The following is a 27,274-nucleotide window of genomic DNA, read 5'->3' as shown; positions in this document are numbered from 1 at the left end:
TCTTATGAAAAATAATTACTGTGCCCAGCCAATTCAACGTAAATTCAGGCTTTTAGAAATATGATTTTTTCAAATTGCCAGATGTGATTGGAATATATTTTACAAACACAACTTGCTAAATTTGATTGTGTTTAAATCAAAATAATATTTATGACGTTTTGAATATGCAAATATAGGCAATCAAAACATGTCTTCAATTTTTTTGCACCTTGTCTACAAATTAAGCACAATTATGTTTCTTAAAAGCTGGAAGGAAAAGTTATTTATTCATTCACTGAGACTTTCTTTGCTAAGTTTTCACTCTGGGTGAACTTTTCTGACCGAGGTGTATACTTCTAAACATGATGGTCTTCAGAAAAAATGGTATAGTCTAAGGCTCCAAATCCTGCAAGAAGCTACACACATGCATAACTTGTGAGAACTCCCCTTGAAAAGAATGAAATTGCTCACATGGTAAATGAAGCACAGGCTTAACTTTGCAGGATCAATACTCAAGGGATCAATGAAAAAATAAACCGCTTTACATTACTTAAATACATCACTGATAAGGGCACGATATGAGAAACCATCTATAATCTACAGCTAGACTTTTTTTGAAAGTTGAATGCCTAAATTTAAGCATTTCAATTCATATGTAGGCACCAATTAAGCAGCCTGTTTTTTCAGAGGGGCAGAGCACCCACAAATCAAGTTTGGAAACACAAGCCATTATTAATAATTTTCTGAACAAAAAAAAAAAAAAAAGAGGGCACAAACTGGATTATTATTCCTTTGGTTTTGGATAATAATTTAAATCCAAGAAAGTGATCATTTAAATACCTTGCCACTCATAATAAAACATACATGATATTAATAGAAAATGATGAAACAGTTATAAACAAGATGTTGTTCATTACTGAACACTAGTGCTACATTTGATTGTGAACTTGTTAGCTTTTTTTGGATATTAGATGCAAAAAAGTGCAAAGAATATTCAGTCAACTGTTACAGTACCACATTACAAAATAGTAACTTTTAGGGCACAAAACCCCATTTCCTATAATACTTTATATTAAGATAAATGTATACTCAAAATAGTTTTTGAATCTCCAGATATATAAGTATGTCTCTATATTAGCCTTGCAAAACTATCACGAAAATTTACAAGCCCAGGCACAAAATCTCATGATGATGATGGTGATGAAAACCAAATTACAGTTTACTCCCCTGTTTAAAAAATTTACTCGCCCAGGGCAAGTGGATGAGTAAAAATTTGCAAGGCTGTATGTATATATATTTATTTATTAAAATACAATCTTGAGGGTTAAAATACCATGGGACAAGAGGACCAAATCTCTAGAAGGAAACAGTTTCTATAGGATTCAGCAAAGATGACTTGCAAAGAAATTTTTCAAACATTGATCCCTTTTTTTTGTTTTTGTTTTCAGTAATATATAAAGAAGGCCTGTGTGTTTATGTATGTAGTTATTTTATGTTTCGTTTTACTAGAATGTCAAGACTAGCTTTCCGTGGTTTTTCTGGAAGAAATGATAGACATCTCAGTCAGAGCATGTTTACTGGGAGCTATCACATCTTAATTAAAAAGCTGGAGGTGATGGATTTTTATAAATAAATCATTTATCCAAAATGTTAGTCACTGAAATAAAATAGGTATTAACAAAGCCAACCAAACCCAAAAGATTTTTTTAAGTCTGAGTAAAAATCCCCTCCTCTCAATTTTCATTCTCTTGACTCCTGTCATGTCAGAATTTGGTAGTTCTCCCATCATTACAGAGTTTTTCTGCATAAACAGGACATACATTTCTAATTTTAAAATGTTTTTGGATTGTTTTTAAACTAAAACCTTTCTGGCTTTCTTTATATGTCAAAAAGAAGCAAGCAAACAAACAAACAAAAAAAAGGGAACACCCCTAATTAATTTTCCTATTGCAGCTCACCTTTAAAAGCCCAGGGCCCAGTCCTGCAGCCTTTTCTCTGTCTGTACTTAGTACAAATTCTCTCACTGAGCTAAACTGGAGTTTTATTGAGACTTGGCTCAATACTGCAAAGTAACGTGCTAGTATTTATTCAGTTTTTTAACCAACTAGCTTTAACTGATGCTCATTTTGTATTTTCTTTCCTTGAATATTCTTGAGTTTACTAGCAGGAATGTTCTATGAAGTAGTAACATTTAAGTTTTTACCTCACTATATTGACAGAAGGCAAATTTCAAATTCATAATCACAAGTATTTTCACTGGAAGCCTGATTCTAAGAAAAACACTCATCCAGTCATATTGAATTCATAGGAACAGAACAGAACCAATCCCATGCGAACAAGGCATCCAGTCAAAATAGCTTGGATATCAAATACTGCATAGTTGTCTCCATAATGTCAGTAGGATTGTTGTAAGGGTTCAATTGCATGCATTCATTTGCAGGATATGGTCCATAGGACCTGAACTAAAACCAAATGAATTCAATAGGATCCTTTCCATTGACTTCAGTGGGCTCTGGTGCAGGCCTACAGTGAGCAAAGTAACATTCAAGACAATCATAGAGAAACTGGACATTATGTTGTTAGAATTATCTTTTTCTAGTACATCAAAAGCTGTAAAGGTTTTCTTTAATGGTCATATACGATTTAGTGCAAAATTTATAATTTAGAGGCAAGTTACAAAGTAAGTGCTGTATATGACAATTTTGCTACCTTAAAAGGAATAGCATAAGAAGCTCCATTTGTTTTCAAGTGCTAGTATATATGTATTTTTTTCTCTGATTTCCTTCCATCTGCAAAGAAATAGGTTGTATCAAAACAATCCTTTATGACAGAGAGAAAAATGAATATCTTTGCATAAGGAAGGAGTATTTTGGCTCAAGTGAAATTCATTCTTAAGAAATTATTATAAACTGTAATATAAGACTTAGAACAGGAAGAAAATCTATTTTAATACAAAAATATGGATACAGTTCATCTGAGGAAGCCAAACCTTCTGTTAATGTAGGTGTGATGGACATGGAGCTTGGACACTGGATGTGATGAATCCATTCTTGTGCCCTAGGGTGTAGGTGGTGGTTTTGGTGATGAACAAGACCCCTGGCTATCAAAACTGGTTGCCTGGCCAGGTAACTGAAAGAAAAGTTTTAGTTTTACAATCATCATCAGATCTCTCCACTCATCATGGTTATTTCTGAGGATGAGAGAGTCACAAGGACCCTCTCCAAAAGAAGGAGCTGAATTGTACCCCCAAATGAAAAGGACATTTTTAGAAAATGAAAACTTAATCTGAAGTAATTTTTATGCCTCAAGACACACCCTCCTGGAGAATTAACCATGGTAAGGAAACTTTTTTGGGGGGGACCCCATAAGGACTCTCCCTGAATCATTCCATTTGGGTGTGGTTTGCTTCACCATCTACTGAGCTGCAGTTCTGTTTCCAAACCGTGCATATGTGCTGGAGAATCCAGGAGGAGGCCAGGAACCTCTGTGCAGTGCCCTCTGAACTGTTCTGGCTCCAGCTTCCTCTCTCTCACACTCTCCCTGAGAATGTAGCTCCAGTAGACACTCCCCAGCTGCCACAGCCCTGGACGCTTCTTTAAGGGTGGTTCCCCACAGTAGAGGGAGCCATGAAATAGTCAGTGCTGCCTCAGGTTGCATCAGCTCTCAACTGGTTTATCTGCAAGGCTTGATTGAAGAGAAGGGGTGAACAACATTTGTCCCCCTGACCCCAATCCTGGCCTGCTGCCTAATGAACCCAGCCTGCACCCTCCCAGCCCTAAAGCCATGACTCCAATGGGTGTTATGCATCCGGCAGGATGTGGTCCTAAGACTCTGAAGGGGATCTTCTCAAAGTTCACAGTTACACACAGAATTTTCCCTGCATTAGGATTAGAGGGTTCAAATAAATGACTGTTTTAGCATCTCTGTATGCGGCTACTGGTGTGTAGCCTCAACTCAGCCTACTTAATGGAGAAATCTAAACTCAATATTTTAGTTACACAACTCTCTTTAATGCTTATCATTTCAAATAAGGAAATGATTGGCCTTGAAATATTTACATTTACCACTCCCAAGTAATTTTAAGCAATCCTTGGTAATCTCAAAATAAACAATAGGTAACCGCTAAAAAGATTTGAAAGAACTTTATATCAAAACCTTGAGAGCAGAGCAAGGCAACTTCTGAAGTGATACTTTCAGATCAAAAGTAAACCCCGAAATCAGAACCTCACTGATTAAAATAACAGCAAAAATCAATAAAAGCATTCGTTAGACGTGAACTGAGTCATAGATTTCTTTTGACTGTCCGCTATTTAGAGAAAATTCAGTCCACCAACGTAAGAAACTTCAGGTCCTATTGAAGTGGAGTGCAGGAAGGCTGAGGAAGTGAAATCCATCTCTGAAGCCCAGGGTCAATTTCTGACCCCTGGCCTGCCCCAAAGTGGATCTCCTTACCAGCCTTTGCAGGGCAGTGCAAAGTGCTTTTCTGCAGTATGTAAGGTATGCACAGGCATCCCTGCTTGGCCATTCAACCCTCTCTCCCCCACCACACACAACTCTTAGGCAAGATTTAAGTGGAGGATCTTCCACAAGGTCCCCACCTTAGTGATGTCATGATTCTCAGAGGCTCTTGGAAATGAGTTATTAAAAGCAGAGAGATGTAGCAACAAGTTGGCTATAGAGATACTCTACTTCTTACCTCTACCAATGGATGCCAATGAGTAATAGGTTTACGGGGGTAAGCCAGCATTTCATTCCAGTGATCTCTTCCAAGTCCTTCAGCATCAAGTCCTGTCCTACACACCCCGATCACCTCATTGTGTCCTACTCTGAGGATTACAGAAGGGCAGAGAAAGCTTTTTTTAATGCAGATAGATTTATTAACATCTTTGAACCATAATGCAGTTGGATTGGTTTAGCGCAAAATGTTGAAGATGCCCAAAGTGTGCACATTATTGTTATTAATCATATATATTACAGGACGACTTAAAAATCCCAGTCAGGTTTGGGGCATCATTTTGTTAGGAGCTATAAAATCACCGATGAAGAAATTGACCCTGCCCTGGAAAACTTACAATTAGAGTCCGGCAAATCTGAGGATATCCACTTTATATCTGCAGATATCTGCATCCGTGGATGCAGATATCCATGGACCATGTTCGCAGATTGACTTGATTGATTGATACAAACTTGGTATCTGTGCAGGGTTCTACTTACAATCCAAAAGAACAGGCAAAGAGTTGGAGACAGGGATAACATACAAATTATTGACCATGGTTTTGAGTATGCGGTGTTGTGGCTGTAGGTCCCAGTATATTAGAGACAAGGTGGGTGAGGTAATATCTTTTATTGGATCAACTTCTCTTGGTGAGAGAGACAAGCTTTTGAGCTTACACAGAGCTCTGCTTTATGTCTGAGAAACTTACTTATTGTCACAGCTAAATACAAGGTGGAACAGATTGTTTAGCACCAGTAGTTAACACACATTTCAAGGGACCATTCAAGGTGAAGTAGCCCATTAACACCCCTCCAATCACTGGGATAAAGGAAGGCGGGGTGGAAGGGGAAGCAAAGCAATTGGGGATGTTGTTAGTGGGTTATAGATTGTTGTAATAAACCATAAATCCTATGTCTCTTTTCAGTCCATGATTTTTAGTGATAGCAGAGTTATGAATTTAAGCTCCCAGACTCATCTTTTGAAAGTGTTGTGCATGTTTCCTTTGAGGATGAGGACTGAGACGTTAGATATAGAGAGATCACTTTGTGAAAAGTGTTCACCCACAGGTGATAGAGTGTTTTTGTCTGTTATCATTTTCCTGCGTGAGTTCATTCAAGAGTGTAGTGATTGTCAGATTTCACCCACATAATTGTTATTGGGGCATTTAGTGCACTGGATGAGGTACACCACATGTTGTGATAGGCATGTGTAAGACCCCTGGATCTTGAAAGATATGTTGTGGGGGGTGTTGATCATTGTAGCACTGGAAATATGTCTGCGGGTTTTACATGTGTTGTTCTGGCAGGGTCTGGTGCCACTTTGAGTTGGTGTGTCCTGGTCTGCCAGGAGCTTGCTTGATAATGAGCTTGGAGAGGTTGGCAGGTTGTTTGATGGCCAGAAGTGGGGGTTCAGGAAAGATTTCTTTCAGGATGGGATCCCTATGGCATATGGGTTGTAGTTGTTTTATGATACCCTGTATGGGGTCCAGTGAGGTGGTAGGTGACAACTAGGGTTGTGGAGTCAGAGGGTGGGGGTTATTTCTGCATGGAGCAGGTTCCTTCAGAGTATTTGGGTGGCCCATTCCAACTTCTCTGGTGGAGTGTCCTTGTTTGGTGAAGTGTGTTAAGCTGTGTATCCCAAACTTTCTCCTTGGAGCATATTCTATGGCATCTAAGTACCTGGCTGTAGCTAATAGATTTCTTGGTGTATTTGGGGTGGTTACCGGCTCTACGAAGCTGAGTGTGGTGATCCATGGATTTCTTGCATATAGTTGTCAGTAGGTTTTGAGTGTCACCGGTTAGTTAGTTACATGTTTTGCTGTTGTGTTTTAAATTGTGGGGAGAGGGATGATGAGTGGGAATTGGAGGAATCAGGCTTCATGCAGGACCCAAGAGTAGCTGGTGATCTTAAGGTATATTTTTAATCTTTAGTCTGTTATAATAATTAGAACTCAGGTACAGAAACATAAAAGATAGATCTATGCTTCTTGTCAAGGCATTCAAGGGTGTAACCATGACAGGCAAAAATCTTAACACCAGCTAAATGCTTAATAGCTCTTACTCCAACATCGATCTATTGTGTGACCTTGACCGAGTCACTTCCTCACTCTTTCTTATTTCTTCCCTCTGTAAACAGGCGATGATACTCATCTTCCCCTTGACAAAGACTTTGAGATCAGCAAATGAAGAGTGCTATAGAAGGACTGATGGTGTATAACTCACTGCACCATTCTCTCCCTAAGCCCTTCACAGCCACTGTCTTAAGGTGAGGTAGGAACTAAAGGATGGGGAAAATTCACCACAGGTTTTATAACATTGACTCAGTTTTTACTGCTGATTCTCCCGCCCCCACTTCCACCCCCCTATAATTCTGAATGTCTCTGGAGCTCATGAGTAATAGTAGGTGTGAGTGAAGTAGGCTCTGCTCAAGCACTGTTCTGTCAATCCATCTCTAATGTAACTTGCAACCCCCAGGCTATTTTAGCCATAGGGATGGAGTTGTCCCCTTTGTGCTAGGAAACTGTCTGGGAAAGGATGGGAGGAGATGGCTCTCTGCCCATATCAGAACTTAAGTGGGCAATGCGGTTGTGGGGTATTTCCCTCCTCTGTATGGAGACAGGAAGTAGGCAGGTCCAGGGTAATTGACCTGAAGTAATGAATCCCCTGGTTGAATTATCAGCAAGAATTTAACCAGTGTCTATAGAGCTAATAAAAAGAACAGGAGTACTTGTTGCACCTTAGAGACTAACAAATTTATTTGAGCATAAGCTTTCGTGGACTACAGCCCACTTCTTTGGATGCACACGAAAGCTTATGCTCAAATAAATTTGTTAGTCTCTAAGGTGCCACAAGTATTCCTGTTCTTTTTGCAGATACAGACTAACACGGCTGCTACTCTGAAACCTATAGAGCTAACTTTTCCCCCTACTGCTTGAGCTAAAGGAATAACTCCATTTGCTGGAAGTTTTACAGTCTTACAAACCCCTTACACGGTGTAGCCACAAGGTCGGGGGGTGAAGGGGAGATGGGGACGGGATGGACAAAGACTCACACTGTTAATGCGGGTTACATTTATGAGACAATTTTCAGTCATGTTTAATTTTCTTCTTACCATCATTAATGACGCTGATAAACGGAAGTAAACGCTGAAAGCCATGGTAGCTTTGAATCCTCCGGATTCAAAAGTGTTATTTTAGTGACATTGAATTTACTTAAAACACCAGGCAGTTAAAATAATAAATCAATTGCAATAGTGAGGTAACCACTTGCTGAAGATTAATATTTTCAGGGAACAAATTGCACTTACCGATCGTAGTCCATCACAGCAATGGAGAGGCTGACCTGGTCCACATTCTCTGGAGGGATATCGAAGATGATAGCCTCATTATAAACTGGGTTAAGTGTGTTTTTTTTTGTAGTTGTTTTCCGCTTTTTTAGCCTTCGACCCTCACACATCAATGAGACTTTGACATACGGATCTGAGTAACAAGAAGTCATTTTCACACACTGGTCTCAATGCAGTTGAAATGTAAAGCAAAAGAGCAGCAAATTCTTAGCAGGCTAACATTCATGAAAACCTAAGTTGTATAGGTATCAGTGACATAAGCAACCAGAGCTGTCTCTTCTGCAATTTCAATTTCCTGTCTACTCAAAAGAATGGTGCAAGCAAACAAAATAGATTCACCCACCCCCACATCACACACAGCCAGTAGCTCTAATTTAGACCTCTCCACCTTAACCAGTTCTCTTGAAGTTTTCATGTAATAAACATATTCGTTACAAAATAAAAGGAGGAGATTTTCAAAAGTGCAAAGGGCAGTTAGGTACCTAATTCCAATGGGAGTTGTGTGCCTTTGAAAATCTCTCCCTGCATTTTTAATGTTTCATTTTCTTTTAATTATCTTCTGCTATTATTTTAAGAGGACAGAGTAATCCCCATTGTCCTACCCCTCCAGAAAACAAAGCAAAACTTAATTAAAAACAAACAAACAAGCCCCAAAACTTTGTAGGTGAATATCAAAGTACAATTTAATGTCAACTAAATCAAAACTTTCCACTGGATGTAGAGATTTTTAATGTGCCACTAAAGGAGTGTCTTTTGAAGAGCAGTTCCATTCTGTAAAGTGTCTTTGGTACAACAAGACTGTGGATTTACATGTTTGTCTCGCACTGCTTTCTGTATCAAGTTTAAGTTTACAACTTTAAAAACAAAACAAAACAAAACAATCAACAGTCCTGCAAACTCAGCCTGAACTCTAACAGCTAACCAGTGTTTTATCTCACTCAGCTTCAAAATAATCAATGTTGGGGTGGCCAAATTATGCCCTCTCTTACACCTGCATAATCCCATTGTCTTCAGTGAATGCCCTCAATGGCTATTGCTTTCAATGGCTTTGCACAGAATTGTTTGGAACTTTGTAAACAATTTGGTTGATGGTGCAAAAGATGAAACAGAATTCTCATTTCACTCTTTCCGACCCATATTGTCTCTGCACAACTAATAAAAAGAAAAAGCAGGAAAAAAAAACCCCATATTTTTTCACAAAACTGAGCAGATATGACTCAGCATATTCAAAATACACATATTTGTTGAGTAAGAAGTTGTCATTTTAATATAGCCACTTTTCAGACCAGAACTCCACGCTGTTAAATGAAAAGAAGCATACCTACCTGAAGCGCCAGTTACATCCATGGCTTTGAGATTTCTACATTTGATTACTGTTAATGTCATTCGCCCGGCAGTAGGTAAATAGCAAAGGGAAAACATGATTTCACCCAAATCTATGCTTTCCTGAAAAGGAAAAATATGGTTAGAATGTTGTACATTATGCAAATAGTTCAAACAATCCAAAACTGTAGAAACATTCAAAAATGAGATTATAAATAAACTTTTCAAAAAAAAAATTGAAGTATAAAAAAATCATTAGAAATGGAAGAATATTTTGATGACCGGCTTTTGAGTTGCAGATTGAGGACTTTAGTTCAGGAACAACCTCAGAACTCTCATGTTCCAGGCTGGTGGGACCAGAGCCTTGTTGCATTCAGAGTGAGGGACATGTAGGATCCTTGCATGCCATGGCTCCTTAGAAGTCATGGAGAGATACTAATGTCAGCTCCGGAAGGGACTCCGTGTTCTACCCTCCCAGCCAGGCAGTAAGGTGGTGAGGTATTAGCCTAATGTATATTCACATAAATTTAAGCCCTTTCCACAAATGTATGAAAAATTTGTGTGGATGTGAAAAATTTGCCTCATTTTGTGAGCATTTAGAGAGGTAAAAGTTATCAACATGAAGCTCTTTACCATTTCCTTCTTCTGTGTTCTATTGGTCAGATAGAAGGAAGGAAAGAGCAAAGTAGCATTCCCTACACTACCTCATTCCTTCCTGGGTGCAACATAACCTTTAGGAAGGTGATATACCAAACTGGGAAAGTCCAAATAAAATTTCTTCCTCTGGAACTTACTCATCATATTACATAGAGATATTATTTACATACAGGAGAGAGACACTGGCCAGAGATGGAACAAGGAAATAACGTGGCCCTGTTGTATAAATATGAAGCTTGAAAATTGAAGGATAAAAAAGTGATATGAATTATGGACCCTTTCTCCCACCCATGTGTACAGTAATTTCCTTACAAACTAAATATATTTGATAGCAGATATGGTAGATAGTGTTCAGGTATCTTTCTTCAGTGAAATCAACAAACAAAAAACAACAAACACACACACTTTTTAAACCTTAAAAACACAAAAATAAAGTTGTATAGTATAGTAAGAACTAAAGGCTCAATCCAATACTAACTGAAGACAACAGAGGTCTTTCCATTGACTTCAAAGAGTTTTGGCTCAAGCATCAATACCTGTAGTTATATATGTATTGAGAAATTAATACATTTGCAGTTGGCTGATAAGTATATCTTGTTACTGGGCCATTTATGGTAAAACAGTTATGGTACGTGGAGGAGAATGGAAATATTTTACCATAATATGCCAGATTAATAATGCCTGTGTAGAAGGTGATACAGTATGGTGCTGATAATTATGAGCCAGATTGGGACTCTTCATTCACATTGGTGACAGTTACTCTCATGAGTAGTTTAATTGACCTCAATGGAATTTAAGTGCATGACTAAATTTAAATATATGCTTAAGTACAGTCTTTTGCAAAGGTAACCACATGCTTCATTGCTTTTCTGAATCCGGGCCTCTAGCTGTAGCTCTAAATTTGAGAATGTAGGTTTCAGAATAGCTTTAAATTCTTTCTTGTACCATTAATAAATACAAAGAACTGATTGCCCATGCTGTAAAGTCATGTGTGCAAAAAAGCCAAAAATAGCAGATAACTTAAAATTTGGATGGTACCTGCCGGTGAGTCCCAGTGATAATTCAACCTGGTGACTCAGACTTTCTGAGCACCAAAGACATAGTGAAAATCTTGGAAGCTTATTTAGATTGAATTTTGTGCAGGTCAGCTTATATCCCATTCACATGTAAAATAGTTTTCTTGGGGTTTTGTTTTGAAAATTAATAGGTTGATAGGCATGTGCCTATGCAATTTTCATTGCTTGACAAAGTTTCCAAATATTTCAAAATGCCTTTTGCTCACATTCAGTCCACATCAGATGGAATTGGCCACTTCACCTCTTCTCGTACCTCTTATTTTGTGACTCACTACTTTCAATTTTATAAATTACAATACATTAAAACCACTTCTGGAAAATATGAATAAAACATAAACAAATGAAAAGTGACATTTTCCCACCCATTCACAAAAGGGGTGAAAAGCCTTAAATTACATTTAGCAGTTTTGTCATATCTGCACTTTTATTCTAATACAGCCCTTTCAGTTATTAGTACTAATTTACGTACATGGGGCCAGATTATGACCCATGTATCCATATGCAGAAGGTACTATCTTTGCATGAATCCCACCCCATTACACATGGAAAGAGGGTGTAGCTATCTTTGTATCACCATCCCCTCCATGCTCCCTCCCCGCCAACAAATACCCTATGCATCTTAACATAGTCTAAGGTCCATGCTGGGGGAGGGGATAGAGATTGACTGTCCATAGTAAGGGAGTGGGCTGGCCAGAGGAAAGACAAGGGGGACACACATCATCCTTCCATCTAGTCCTGTGGTTATTAAGTGAAAGAGATAACATAGCCCAGCTGGTATTATCATTCCTAAATAGCCATGACCACCTGGCTGACCTGAGGGCTACCACAGCCAAGTGGATGCCTTGAGAGAGTCTCTCTTTGGCTTTATCATGCATGTTAAGGTTTACAGCTATGATTTGAAATCTTAAATAGGAGATTTTATTTTAAATTAGATTTCCAAACACTTCTAATGGAAACAAATAGAACCACAGTTCCCAGAATACTCACGTAACCCAAAGTGTCAGAACGTTTGTATCATTTTTTTGCTAATGGTTATTTGTTTACTAAGCATGAGCATGGTGCTTGGCACCATATTCAAAGCACAAATCAGACACAGATTGTTCCTGAAGTGCTTGTACAATTACAGCTGGGCAAAAATTAATGAAAGAAATTGCAAATGTTTTTTCAAAACTTTTAATGAAAAGTTGTAAGCAAAATTTCAAATTTACTAAAGTATTTGACTTCTCCATAAGCTAGTTTTAAAAACAGCAACATATTTTGGGGGGAAATTTTCAAAAAATAAAAATCACAACATATTTTTTGGACTTTTCAAAATTGAGAATTTTTCCCCCTGCAGTTCTACTTACAATCTAAAACCCAGATAAATATGGGGCAGGAAGATCCAGAGGATGATGGTAACTTAGATCTTTTAAAAACATTTCTTACAAATATTATAATTCAAATGAGAGTGACATGTTATGACTTCATGATGTCTAATCTTTGTTTCAGTAGGCGATTGGTAGAATTATTCATGCATTAAAAAGCTGGCATTGAAAGAGTGTGGAGATGTAAGTGATATTGTAATGCAAGGGTGAAGGTGATATAGCATTATACACAAATTATGTTATGTTTGGGGTGGACACATTGTGCCCAATTCTTCCCTCAGAAAGCCAGATGTGGAGGTAATTTGTTATACTTGAATGGAAAAGTTCTCATTGTATAGACTTGTAAATTCTTAGGATAGTTACTGCATTCTGCAGTGCTTAATAAATAGTAAATAAATAATAATTCATGGCTCTGGATCATCCCTTTTTATCCATTTAAATATTCCATATACAATGTAGATGGAAAATGACATTGAAAAATTACTATCCAAACACCAAGCATTTAACAATATGTTGGACATTGAAGAGAGTATGCAGGTTACCTTGAATGTAAAGGAAAACATTATCCCTAAATTTCCAAAGTATTTTCTGTTCCACATACTATTAAATATATCACAGAAGGAAAACTGGAAAGCACGGATATCGCAGGAAAAGTAGGGTATTTGGAATGACCTACACCAGTTGTACTAGTCTTATTCCATTGCAGTACATTTATATGGTAACTCTCTAAAGTGACCATCAGCTAGGAATAGATTGCAGCTTCTTTCAGCTATCGTACAGTAAATCCCTGTTCACCCAAGCCTCCATTAGCCAGCTTTCCATATTAACTGAACAACCAGCGCACACACTGAACAGTTGTTGATGAAGCAACTCCGTGATCGTGCAATGAAGAAGAGACCCTTTCATCTAAAACAACACAAACTGTTAGATTTTTTCCAGCCATTATCAACATGAGTGCTGCTGTACCTATCACTGTACTATATACAGTATTGTATTTTAATGTGATACTTTATGCATATTATGTATTGTTACTGTTGTTAGTTGTTACCATTAGTATTGCTGTTGTTGCAACTTAAAATGATAATTTCTGCATTTTTAAAAACTGGTACTGGTTACTAGAAGTAACAGTTCACGTATACTGAAAATAAAGAAGGGGGCTATGTTTTAATGCTTTTCCAGGAGGGATCAGCTAGTTTAAAAGCAACTCTGCGTCTTTAAAATAATGGATAGAAAGCTCTTAGCCCATTCTCTTGATTATGCAAATTTTGGATTATCTGATCTGACCCCAGTCCCAATTAGGTCAGATGAATGGGGTTCTGCTGTATTATAACTGCTCAGGTGGTTTCACCCATTACACTGACATTTGTGCTCTGATGGCTGCACTGCCAACCTATTGTAGAGCCAGTGTGCTTCAGATTCTTACTATTACTAAGTCAGGCCCAAATGATGTGCTCAATGTCTGGGGCAGCAGAGGGGGGGAAATATTTCCATTCAGGATGCAGAGTGGCTGAAGAGCAGCTCCACAGAGGTTACTATGGCCCAGTGAGCCCTTTTATGGGATTTTCCGATCTCCACAGGCTGAAGACTGTGTTTATGCCTAGAAGCAAGGGTCTATATGTATATCCTCCAGAGCAACTGAACTGCATCCATGGAGCAGGAGGCAGGTGTTCCCCTTAATGACTAAATAACAGATAGTAGAATCAGTCAACCGGAGGGAAACTTATTGCCCTATGTCATGTGACAACAAATGAGTTCTGAATAGACACCATTCCAAAGTATCTAATCTCATCTATGCCATTTATAATGTGTCCATCACTGTAGAATCAAGGTACCAGAATTGAAATGAAGGGTTTCACTGAGATAATCCATAGATTCCATCTCAAGGTCCTCTGTCACTGGGGACTGATACCATAGTGGTGTCTCGAGAGATCTGGTATGCACAGATTGCCACCAATGACTCGGAATTCTCTTGCTTTCTGGGTTCAGTATAAACCATTTTGATATCCTTTGGAGCAAGTCTCCTGACTTTCTATTTTTAATTTAATTGTGGTGGCACCATATGTGCTGGGCTGATATCTTTGTGAGAGGTATATTTTCGGTAAGTGTGGAATGGAGGTTACTAGTATTTTTGTTCTGTTCTTCTTTTATAGATCTGTTACGGCATGTGGCCCTGTTTCATATTTGTATTAATTATGTATATTTTGCTAAGGTATCCTGAAGCATATGGGAACAAAAACATTAAAATGTATTATTATAATATATATGCTGGGCAGGAATTCATACAGGTGAAATCCATCCTTGTGCAGAGGTGCAGCACAAAGCCTATGCACCTCCTATTTTGAGGGCTTGAATAGTGCATATGTAAATGACACTAGCAAAGTTTGAGTTTTTGTCCCCCTCTCGAAGCTGATACACTAAAGCTCTCAGCTACTAGACAGGGTTCTTTAGCTCAAGCAGTGGAGGTTCATACTTTTAGTGCTGAAAGTCCCATATTCAAACCCAGCTAATGGACCAAGCAAGGATGTAAACATACACACACACACACACATACACACACACTACCATGAGATGTGAGTCTATATAGCTACGTCTACACTTGCAACTGTACACAGTTACATGTGCATTGTTATGCCAAAACCTCCTTATTGTCCACATCTGAAGCCCTAAAGCATGTCCCTGAAAGAGAGTAAAGGGCAAGAAAGCTAGTACACCTGAGGTGTGTGGGTAAGTGCATGCCTCTGCTGGGGCATAGCCTCATATTCTTTCTACAGTGTAGTGGAGATGTAGGTTAAGGCTGCGTACGAGGTCACAAGTATCAATAGTTTTCCAGGGCCATCCCTGCATTGAACCTTTTGCTGCCTCACCCTTAGGCAAAGGTCCCTGACCACCCTTGGCCAGCAGTAGTAGTGACACACACACAATGCTATGTCCCTTCGCAGTGGAGAGGTAACAAGCTTGAGGTGTTAATCTGAAAGTTCAGGGGAAAAAAAATGCACTTGCAGCACGACTCTGCATTTCCCTGTCCTTTTCCAATGATGGTCACTGGACATGGGCCTGAACTTTCTGGTGATGCAGGGAAGGTTAGGGGATGGGTGGATGTTCTTTGTGGTTCTTTGTTCCTCTTCCATGGAACTCGGTCAGCTAGCTTAAAATACAGTGAACTTCCTCTGGAATTGCCTCCCAGTTCTGTAAGCATAATTCAGCAAATGTTTGGTGTAGGAGAGATTGAAGCTGGTTTTTCAGGTTCAATGGCAAGGCAAATGTGCTTGGTCCACCTTTGTAGCTCTCCAAACCCCTCCACTCAGCAATATGTAGAGAGGTGACCTTCAGAAGAAACATTGCACTGGCATAGGAGGCCAGATCTCCTCCACGGGACTGGTAAACCACTGCTGTTTTCCATCCCAATACCTGGAAAACTGCTATGTTCTCCAAATGATGCCTGTCTTTTCAAGAACAAATAGATGCCTGGTAATGTACCCCCAAAAGGAACCAACCCCCACCCCAAATGGCTCCTTGATGCACTGTAAACATTACAACATTTTAATAACAGTACGGCAGGAACCTTACCATTATTTGCCTCAGCTCCTTCCTTGGGGGCTGCAAAAGTTGTCTGAGAAGGAAGGATGCTGTAAACAGTTGCATTCCTGCGATATTAAAAAGTATCAACATTGTGGCCTTCAGGAGCACAGTTAAGTTGTGTGTGTGTGTTGGGGAGAGGGTGTTCTTAGATTCCTTCAAAGGAGAAATTAAATATAACGCTACCCTTGTGTTTGACTCAGCAGTATGTTCTGATGCCAACAGGGTACCTATTTTTCCAGGAGGGCAGGAGCAGGAGCAGCACTACAGAGACAGCAGAGGCAGGCAGACAGACCTGGAGCATTTGCTCATTGGCATACATAAGAGAAGTCAGGAACAGTTTTGCTTTCTTTGGGCATGTGACAATCAGGCTCTTAGGCAGGGTGGGGCACTGATGAACCAGTTCCTGAATCTAGAGTCATACCACAGGGAATGGGAGTATGTCCAGTGGGCAGAGTATCATGAACTCATGCAGTCACTAGTACAACTGGTGGTGGAAAGCTTTTGGTTCCCACCTGCTGCTGGTGACACTGCTCTTGTCTGGGAACAGGCAACACCTCCTTCTCCAGGTGCCTCGCAGGCTGCTGCTGATCCAACACTAACATGCTAGTCTCCTGGCACAACATCCTTCACTGGCACCCAAATGCCCTTGCAGGAGAACCTTCCTCCTCTTCCCCCAAAGCATACAGGTGTGGAACAATGAGCTGAGCCATGCCTTGTAGTCCAGCCAGTGTTCATCCTTCAAACTCCATGCAGAAGATGTCCCCTCATCTCCCTCACATAATTTTTCTCAGCTACTCCCCCCTTGTCAGGGGAAGGGGAAGGACAAGGAGACAGGTCCACTGAAAGTAATGTTTGCACATGACTTAGGGAATTTGATCCAGTTTTTGATTCATACGCAGTTCTGGTTAAAAACCATTTTTGTTCTATGTTCCATAGACCTTTTAAATAAAAGTTATTGTTCACTTCACTTATGTGTGCACCTTGCTTTCCAAATATCATCAATGGGATATTTCCCACATGTTTGGGATGGATCAGCAGGATGCACAGCAAATGACTATCAGTTCTGTAACTTTCTAATGCAGTGATGCCATAGAAAGGCACTGAATTTTCTGTTCCTCCCACAACTCCTTCCGCCCTGCCGCTATGAATTTCTCAATGTTTAACAAAAAGAGAGAGAGAGAGCACGCAGGGTTTATGACAATGAACAAAGCTCTGAGAAAAAAACTGTTACTGTCCAATGCACCGGAACGAAAATCAGAGAAGTTTACTTAAAATGTCTTTATGCCTTTGTCAATAATTTAACTGACAATACAGAAAGGAAACAAAACTAAATTAACACTGACGATATCTGATGCTGAGCAGTGCTTTTAGGATCCTTCCTCCTTCACCCCGTCAAACAGCCACGACATGCAACCAGAGGAGTACTCCTGCATAGCGGCTGATCAGTGCTGTGATCACTAGTTGCAGAAAACATTGTGAGGAAGGAATGAGTGAAGCCCCTGCAAAAAACCTTACTGAACTGTTTTTCAGTTACTTTCAGAATGATTAAGTACTCCCCAGAGAGCACCACGAAACAGAGTTGTTAACATATAACAAAAAGATTGCTCAGTGCTGGCACTGAAGTGCTTATACACCCTCGAAACCAAAACCACAGCCAAATGTATTGACCCTGAGGAACAACCCTCACATAATGGTCTGCTTTCATTTGGTACATTAAGATGAGCTGCTGGGATCAAAACCCACCAATGGATGCCACAACACAACTATATAGCAATGCTCTGTTGAGCTTTTACAGCAGCACTGTAGCATCCCATAGTGTCCTTTGGTGTCCCTTGGTACAGTCTAAAGTTACCTTCTGGCTCCCCACTGTTCCATGGTGTGCAAGCAAATAGCACCACAAATTTCCCTTGCCCTCTAGGAGCTGTGTACACATGTTTGGGATCTGGCTGCCTGTCCTGTGCCCGCTCAGTCCAGAAGTATTCCCCCTTATCCTCACATACATTGGGCAAGGCACAGCATACCACGATTATGCAAAATGCATAGGGTACATTGGTATCCAGGGTCCGTCAGTATCACCAACAAGTTTTCAGCCTTCCAAACATACACTCCACCATCATTCTGCAGCTACACAGTCTGTAGCTGAATTCTTTTTTTCTTGGATCAGCAATGTTGGGATACAACTTCATGAGCCAAGTTAGGAATGGGTCTGTGGGATGGTCCAAAATAAATGTCAGGACAGAAACACTGTATATAACCACATCATTTCTGGGGAATAAAGTCCCTTCTTTCCCCCTGCAATACAATCCCAATCCCTTGAGCACCCTGGCATCATGGACTTTTCCCATGTCCCCAACATTAGTGATCATGCACCAACCACTGTGGTCCACTAAGACATGGAGAATGAATGAATTGTAACTTTTTGGTTCACATACTCACTTGCCCCTTTTGGTAGGCAAAGTATTGGGATGTGTGGTCCATTGATGGCCCCTGAACAGTTCAGAAACCCCTTCCTCTGAAATCCAGCTATAATTACAGGGACCTGGGTTATGGCAATCACTTGTGGGTAGATCTCAGTATTGATAGCCTGGCAAACCTATACAGCCACCGCCCTGTCAGGTTGACTTCCCAACCTCAAACTGATTTGCAACTTACCAGTAGCTGTCAGGTGTTGTAGCCACCTCCTGTCCTGTTATGGGTTTCTGAAATTGAGTGGCATGGCACTGGAGGGTTGGTGCAAGCTCCTCACACAACTCCATGAAGGTATGTTTCCTGATTTGGAAGTCCTGCAGCTACTGGTCACCCTTCCAGGTTTCCCAGACAATGTGGCCTGACCATGTTGTGCTGGTTTTCCGCAACCAGAAGTGGCAGTCCAGGCATGGGCATACCACTGCAATCGCAGAATTCAACATATCTGTTCCATGAGACTATAGTGGATTTTCATTCATCTCTCGGTCAGCTCTCTTCAGCATCTCAACTATTTCTGGACCAATTCCATCCAGTATCAGGGAATGAACCTGCATGAACATTTGTCCTGCAAGCAGGAGCAGAAGCAGAACCATATCATCATGGACTTGGCTCTATGTCTTCCACACAGTTTGGTAGAAAGGAGAGGTGAGTGAGAGGTGCCATCACCAAATGTGTGAAGGTGGCATCTAGTACCAGCAACACAAAGCCAGGCGATTCCCATAGTGTCTCCTGTGACACACAGGTCCCTGGGATACTGTCCCTGCAATGGGAGTGCTGCCATCCTGTACCAAAAACGGGGCAGCATGGATGCAGGTATATGCCTGTGCACAGTGTCTAGCTGTGCCCAGCACTGCATATGTAGACACTTGGCACTGGTATAGGTTCCATGTATTAGTAATACATGGAAAAGTACATGGAGTGTACATAAGGATAGACAGCTTGTATATTTTATACACCCACCCATAGTATTCTTTTCTAATAGTCTGGGTCTCTTTGGGAAACATTTTTGAAGGTGCCTAAATGACATAGTAGCCAAAGTCCCATTGACTTTGAATAAGTTGTAGGCACCTAAATCACTTAGGTGCTCTTGAAAATTTTACCCTATATCACTTTATGTCACACCAGTTCACTAAGTTATACCTCAGCCACCTGACCAGAATATCTCAGTGCTATCAGACTTCATAAAGCCAAGGTGTAGATTGTCTGCAAAGTTCACTTTTGTATCTTCAACACACTTGTTTATATGACCTCTGACTCAAGAGATAGAAGCACAAAGAATTACAGTCCAAAGTTAATCAGATAAATATTTATTTAACTATAACATCAAGAATTAAGCTTACCAGAGTTTATTTTAGAAGCAGACTTTTATCCTGAATGTTTTATTTTATTTTTATTTTATTCATAATGGCTACAGGGTTTTTTTGTTTTTAAGGCAACTCCAGTGAAGTTTCCTGAATTTCATTAGTGTGTTGTGAGTTTTTCCTCTTCTTAAATTAAATTAAGGTTTCAGTTAAGAGCTAACCTTACTGACAGATACTGCTTTACTTTCAGATCCACACTGCTCATAATGATTCACTGCCAAAGGCTTGCAATAATTTGTACAAAAAAAAAAAAAAAGCCACACTGAGCACAGATACAATAAAACATCCACTTGGTGTTGAGTATCTTTTATCTATTTGTTTCCTTGTTGTGAACACAAGCCATTACACAGAACCATGGAACTGAAACAATGGTAAGCACTATACCAGCTTACATTTATTTCTATTGCTCCCTGTTTACATGACGAGCCAATACATTTCTGTCAAGGTGAGGCAAGAAAGAAATACAAAAATAGGAGAAACAAAATTCAAAATAAAGGTGTCAACTATTCATATCAACTCTATTATTTAATTTTAGAATATAGATTCCTTAGACAGCATTAAATTCTTATCCTTCACTTAGGGACCAACTCTATGACCACTCCTAAGTGACACTGAACAAGTAAAACTCCTATTAGGTTTAATGGGAGTTTTGTGTGCTCACTGTCTGTCAGTTGGGGGCTTGATCCTGGGGCCACTGAAATCAATGGATAGACTACCATTGTTCTGTTATCATTGTCATCTGGGCCACTGGAGAGAACTAAAGCTCTGCCCATTCTCTACCACTACCTACCTGTGTGGGAGAAGTAGCAGCAATTCTGCAAATGCTGCTATGCATGATGCTGGTAACCAGGCAGAGGTGTAAGGAGGTGTCTCATATGCCCTTGCTTCCTGGTGGAGTGCACAGGATGGTCCACGACGTGGCCCTTAGGACTTTAGTTGCTGGATAAAGCTTCACTCTTTCCCACCCAGACACAGACTTATGGGTTTTCCCAGTTATTCTCAATGGTTTCCATATCAAATGTTTTCAGTACACAATTAAAAACACAGTTCTATAGCTGCAAGCCCTGCAAACTCAACTGGGGATCAAGCAACGTTCATTCTTACTCCGATACCATCATCAGACATTCTAATCCAACTGAGGCATGTTGGTGATGTAGCTAACCTGAAGCCTGGATGCCTCCAGGGAAAGATATTGCAATAAGAATTTAGTAATTCTGTTGATGGGAGAGCTGGGACAGATTCCATCTCACTTTCCAATAGCTTTGTGGGTTCTACAGTGCTAACAGGAACAAAAAGCAAACAGGGAGCAGATCTGTGAAGTAAGAAGGTGTCATTTTTACATTATCATTTTTCTGACCATAACTGCAGTCTAAGCAGTTACCGTATTGTCACATAGTTATTCCCGCTCTGATTTTTCAAACTTCCCAGCTAACTCAAATTAACTCCTTCAGCAGCATTTCTCAGTTCACTACTGCCATGGGCTAGTTAGATGTTACAAAGGCTTGGAACTTTATATTGTTTTATTCATGCGAGTTGGTGATTAATTGCTAGTATTAAAATAATAATGATCTATTTAATTAATACTGAATTACAATGGACATCCCCTAGAATACTGTTGATGACATTAATACCATTCAGATTATTATGATGAAAACCAAAGGAATTAATAATCATTTAGGCTATTATTAATTAATATTTAGTCACTTTACCAGAACTTTCCTATTAAATAGAATGTAAATGCTTTTTTAATACTAGATATCGTGTGACAATAAAATAGAAAAAAATATTTGTGGGCACCATTTTCTACTTTTATATGCCATTATCTAGATTTCTAGCAAACCGTTCTACACATCTTCGTTATCACCACTTTTGGGTTCACTTTCCAAATGAATCTAATTTAAGCTATTATTTTATTAAATAGTGGGTCTTTTCTTCAGTTCCACAAGATGACATTAAAAATACCTACAACATTTTCGTCTCCCTCATACACATACTTCAGCAGCATCAGTTAGCTCTAATACACAGTCTCTAAGTGTTACATTATAAGATGCTATTTTGAAAACCCAAATTATTTAGGACCCTATTCTGCCACTTTTACTCACATTGAACAGTACCTTACTCTGGAATACTAACATTAATTTCAACAGAAAGCTGGCAGAATCAGGTCCTGAGACAGTTTGAAATGACAGGAAAGAACAAAGAAAATATTTTCTGATTTTTAGGGACATTTGAATGTTCCTGGTTTCCACCAAAAAATGTCTGAATGAGTTTTAACCTACAGAATAATTGCATGTTCCAATATCCTATCAGGGACTAAATAAAATAATGTTGACAAATCAGATTATTTTGTTGGTTGGTTGGAAATTAAAGAGCCAGATAGAATTGCTCTGAAAATTATGTTACAAAAATCATAACTGCACTAGAGGAACCAGTGTCATGTCAATGAAAGACTACATAGGACCCAACTGACAATTGTGATGTTTGTCTGGCTGTGTATTATGAGCTAATCAGTGTGGTATTTACCTTGTAAAAATTACATGAAATCACATGGGCTTTTCAAAAATGCCTCAGGCAGATAGGAGCACTAATCCTATTGACTTTCAATAAGATTTATTCTTTTCAAAACACCAACCCCGATGATATTTTGTTCTCTTCACTTATTCCAGGCACATGAATTTCACTTTTTTCCCCTTCCCAACTATTGACTTAGTTATTCTGCTGGGAGATTAGTGTTATTGAGGGAATCTAGGCCAAGGAGATGGGTCTTACATTTTGACCTGAAGGCAGTGATTGCTGGTATTAAAAGCTGCTAATAGCTCAAACAACATCAGCATGTCCAATTAGCCTCTGTCCATAACTACAAGAATAGCATCTGAAGCCTGAATAGGTCTAGAGTGAGGTCTATGTGATTGCCCATTTTTAAAAAAATGTGGTTCCAAACACTTACACCCTATTCAGTAATACTTTCCACTTATTCATCTGCAAAGTGCTTTACAGACAATAATTAATCCCATATTACTGCTTTAGCGCTTGGATTTAACCTTCACTCACAATATTGTGTCTATAAGGATGCATATCTTGCACCATTACTATCTCCAATTTACCTGTGAGTAAACTTTGACACAGAGATGTTAGTGACTTATCCAAGAACACAGAAGTCATTAAAAAGAACAGGAGTACTTGTGGCATCTTAGAGACTAACGAATTTATTAGAGCATAAGCTTTCGTGGGTTACAACCCACTTCTTCGGATGCATATAGAGTGAAACATATATTGAGGAGATGTATATACACACATACAGAGAGCATGAACAGGTGGGAGTTGTCTTACCAACTCTGAGAGGTAAGACAACTAAACCTAACCTAACCTAAAGCAAATACTCACCAGTAACCACACATCACTGAACAAAAACACTGACCCAGGAACCTATCCTTGTAACAAAGCCCGATGCCAACACTGTCCACGTATCTATTCAAGTGACATCATCATAGAGCCTAATCACATCAGCCATACCATCAGGGGCTCGTTCACCTGCACATCTACCAATGTGATATATGCCAGCATGTGCCAGCAATGCCCCTCTGCCATGTACATTGGCCAAACCGGACAGTCTCTACGCAAAAGAATTAATGGACACAAATCTGACATCAGGAATCATAGTACTCAAAAACCAGTGGGAGAACACTTTAACCTGTCTGGCCATTCTATGACAGACCTGCGGGTGGCTATCTTAAAACAGAAAAACTTCAAAAACAGACTCCAACGAGAGACTGCTGAGCTGGAATTGATATGCAAACTAGACACAATCAACTCAGGATTAAATAAGGACTGGGAATGGCTGAGCCATTACAAACATTGAATCTATCTCCCCTTGTAAGTATTCTCACACTTGCTTCTTATCAAACTGTCTGTACTGAGCTATCTTGATTATCACTTCAAAAGTTTTTTTTCTCTTACTTAATTGGCCTCTCAGAGTTGGTAAGACAACTCCCACCTGTTCATGCTCTCTGTATGTGTGTATATATATCTCCTCAATATATGTTTCACTCTATATGCATCCGAAGAAGTGGGTTGTAACCCACGAAAGCTTATGCTCTAATAAATTGGTTAATCTCTAAGGTGCCACAAGTACTCCTGTTCTTTTTGAGGATACAGACTAACACGGCTGCTACCCTGAAACAGAAGTCATTGTCATAGCTTGGTCTAGGAGTCAAGAGTTACTTGCTCCAAGTCCTTTAATGAGACCACTATATAGCATACCTCTACCTATTGGTAGTTTGGTATCCAAATGTGCAGAGGCACACAAAAGATTAACCTGAACAGATTCTAAATTTATATAAATAAAAAGCAGAGGCTTTATCTGTACTTATACAGCACCCAGTACACTGAGGTGCCCATCCTCATGGAGGCCTTAGGATCCTACTGTAATGTAAATGTAAATAGTATCAGCTATCACTAATGGGGGTGGCATATGGATTAGCTTTTGAAAGTATCAGAGGATGGAAGGTTATACAAGAATACTTAACCCTTTCCAGCCCTGTTTAACGTGTTCAGGTAGGCTATTCACTCCATAGGCTGCACCTGGAGGAAGAGCCAGGGAGCAGGGACTTAATTGCAAGCAGGCTCAGCTGGGCAGGAAGAGACGGCGCCTATAAAGCCAGGAAGCTGGCAACAGATTGAGGCAACAGTCACTCCCTGGGAAGAGGGAGGAGGGTTTGGAGATGGTACTCCCAGAAAAAGGGGGAAGCCAGGAGTGGTAGGAAGCAGTCCAGGGAAGAAGCAATGAGGGCTGGGAGAGTAAAGCCCAGAACTGCTGGATTAAAGGTCCCTGGACTGGAACCCAGAGTACAGGGCAAGCCAGGGTTCCCGTACCAGCCATTAAAGGATTAGCGCCTGAGGCAGTGAATGGGAAGACTGCCCAGGACTGCTGAAAGAAAGACTTTGATAAACACCGGAACGGGGAGGCACAGATAGTGACCTGGCCAGAGGGACAAGTCACGAAGAAAACCCTGTGGTTTCTGGAATGAGAGAGGAACTGCAGACATAAGAGAAAGACAGTGTGACATCGCGTGACCACATGAAGAAGTGTGGATCTTGAGAGCCAGAGTGACCAAGAGGAGGCTCCAGACAAGCAGTGAGTGGAGCACCCCATGACAGATTTAGAAATATAAGAGTCCAACCCATCAAGGACTTCACATGCCAAATTCTTATTGAAGATGGAGTAGACTATTTCTTTGACTGGGGTTCTTTGCATATTTCTTTATATTAAAAACCATCAACGTGCAGCTGGAAGGATTCATTTATTTCTTTATTGACTGCCTTTCATTTTTTAAAATCAGTGGATACAATGAGCATGTTTTGTGTGCATACTGGTTTCATTTTCTTGAACCCTGTTTACAACAGATTGAGTGAAGTCTATGACTCCAACCTTGGAAAAGGGATGGCAATACACTTAGGCACTCTATGGGAGCCTAATGTGACCATATATGGACACTCTTAAAAGCTTTGAATAAGAATCAGGTTCCATGGATCTATAACATAAGATGCTCCTAGAACTTCCATATATCTGCAGCCCCTCCTAAGGAGGCCAAGAATGCATCATTATCCTGGATATCCTCAGCACATTTTACTCTTTCTATCAAATGATATATTTTGATATCATTGGGCATACTAAGAAATTTTACATAAAATCTTTGAAATTCTCCATCTCTAAATTGACAACTATGTGTACATATGCTTATGCTTGCAAAATGCATTGAATTTCTTATAGATTTCATTTAATAAAAATACTACATTTCTATGTGTAGTAAATATTAACTAGGTGTGTCTGTTGTATATAACTAATTTCTACTGTGTATGGTAAGAGAAAATGACATAATAAAATCAATATTTTCTGTAATATAATTAATGCAAGTGTTCAAAAAAAATTCTGTACATAACATATTGATAGTTAGACATCTGTTATAAAATTTCTGTGACTGGCTGAAGATTCCAACTCACACATTATTTTTTCTCAAAGGAATATGTCTGTAATAGTTGGGGGGAATGGGAGAGTCAGTGAGTGGTCTACACAATGAGACAGGAAAACTTACATTAAAGTTAATTTTAGAATGAAGATTAATAGATTTCATGCTTTTGACCAGAAACTCCTGGTTGAACTACAGCATAGCTCTTGGAAAGACATCCAATCTTGATTTAAAGACTTTGAGTTATGGAGAATCTCTCATATTGCTATGTATATTGTTCCAATGGTTAATTACCCTCACTATTAAAATGTTCACTTTATTTCTGGTCTTAATTTGTCTAGCTTCAGTTTTCAGCAGTGGATACCATTATGCCATTGTCTGCTAGAACCAAGAGCCTTCTGCCACCAGAAATCTTATCCCCATGCAGGTATCTTAATGTAGAAAAAGGGACTAAGGGAATTCTTAGCCATACTCTATTTGCAGAACAGGACATGAATATTTGAATAATGTCTGTGGGAGGGAGGTGGTTCTGGGAGGCTTGAAAGTCTGAGGAGATGCCACTCTCCCTTTATTTGGTGAGTGTTGCACCAGTCCCCAGATCCAGACCTAGAGTTGGCTCCCAGTTACCTACAGTGTCAGTAAATCTCTAGGTATGCTTCCTGTGTACTGGGAAGCAGGCCCGGACCCATTGGCCAGAGGTAATAAACCCCACAAAACAAACAAACCTGTCCAAAACATGGGGAAGATGGGAGTGAGGTGAGGGGGGAAGAAGTATCAGAGATATATGTCTATGGGTGTCTCGTTCCCCAAGCACTGGAGTAGTATGAGCTGAGTAAGGTCCTTACTCCTGCTCCAGACATTCAATTTTTAAAATTATCTGCTGATCACTAATACAGGAAGGCCAGCTTGTGGTGAAATCCATTTCCACTAAAGCACATTCACGTACCCAAGCATGGCTTTTCTCATTCCACATTCATGGCACTAAAGGAAGCAGAAAAGAGCATAAGTAAAAATAACCTGTTCAGGGTGTAAAGTTTACTCTCAATGTCTGCTGAGTCAATTTGAGCACCTACTTCTCAAGACATGACCCAAATCCTATGGACTTTACTGGCCTGATCCAAAACCTTTTGGCATCTTACCATTGACTTCACTAGACTTTTGAATAGGTTCTTATAGCATAAATTCCTCATCTCATCCACTTAAGCATTGCTTAACCCAGTGCAAAATTGGCCCCTCAGTCTTACAGTTTCTGCAATGTCAGAATTAGAAATCGTTAACACTAACCTGATTTTCATGAATATAAAATAGCTAAAATAAACTCCAAAACAATCCAAAACACAAGTTCATGGTAGCACATTCCAGCTTATATATGTTAGTGATTTATAATAGTATGGTTTTATTTTGCCAGTAAAAATAATACAGTCAACTACTGAAAAAATTTTAA

The 27,274-nt window shown here is 39.6% G+C and overlaps 1 protein-coding gene across 1 annotated transcript in view; it reads right to left on the bottom strand.

The window, feature by feature from the left end:
* Positions 1-1,024: 1,024 nt before the first annotated feature.
* The window catches only part of SYT10 (synaptotagmin 10), a 51,669-nt gene continuing 25,419 nt past the window's right edge, over positions 1,025-27,274 (bottom strand). The window contains exons 4-7 of the mRNA XM_034779906.1: positions 9,364-9,484; positions 8,000-8,171; positions 4,676-4,805; positions 1,025-3,108 (exon numbers count right to left, since the gene is read on the bottom strand). Of these exons, the coding sequence (XP_034635797.1) occupies positions 3,037-3,108; positions 4,676-4,805; positions 8,000-8,171; positions 9,364-9,484 (495 nt within the window). The 3' untranslated portion in view covers positions 1,025-3,036. The remainder of the gene's footprint in view (positions 3,109-4,675; positions 4,806-7,999; positions 8,172-9,363; positions 9,485-27,274) is intronic.

Source organism: Trachemys scripta, chromosome 1, assembly GCF_013100865.1.
Source record: "Trachemys scripta elegans isolate TJP31775 chromosome 1, CAS_Tse_1.0, whole genome shotgun sequence".
Classification (NCBI taxonomy): Eukaryota; Metazoa; Chordata; order Testudines; family Emydidae; genus Trachemys; species Trachemys scripta.
Note: the sequence above shows the minus strand (reverse complement) of the source record. Positions and strands in the feature narration are given on the sequence as shown.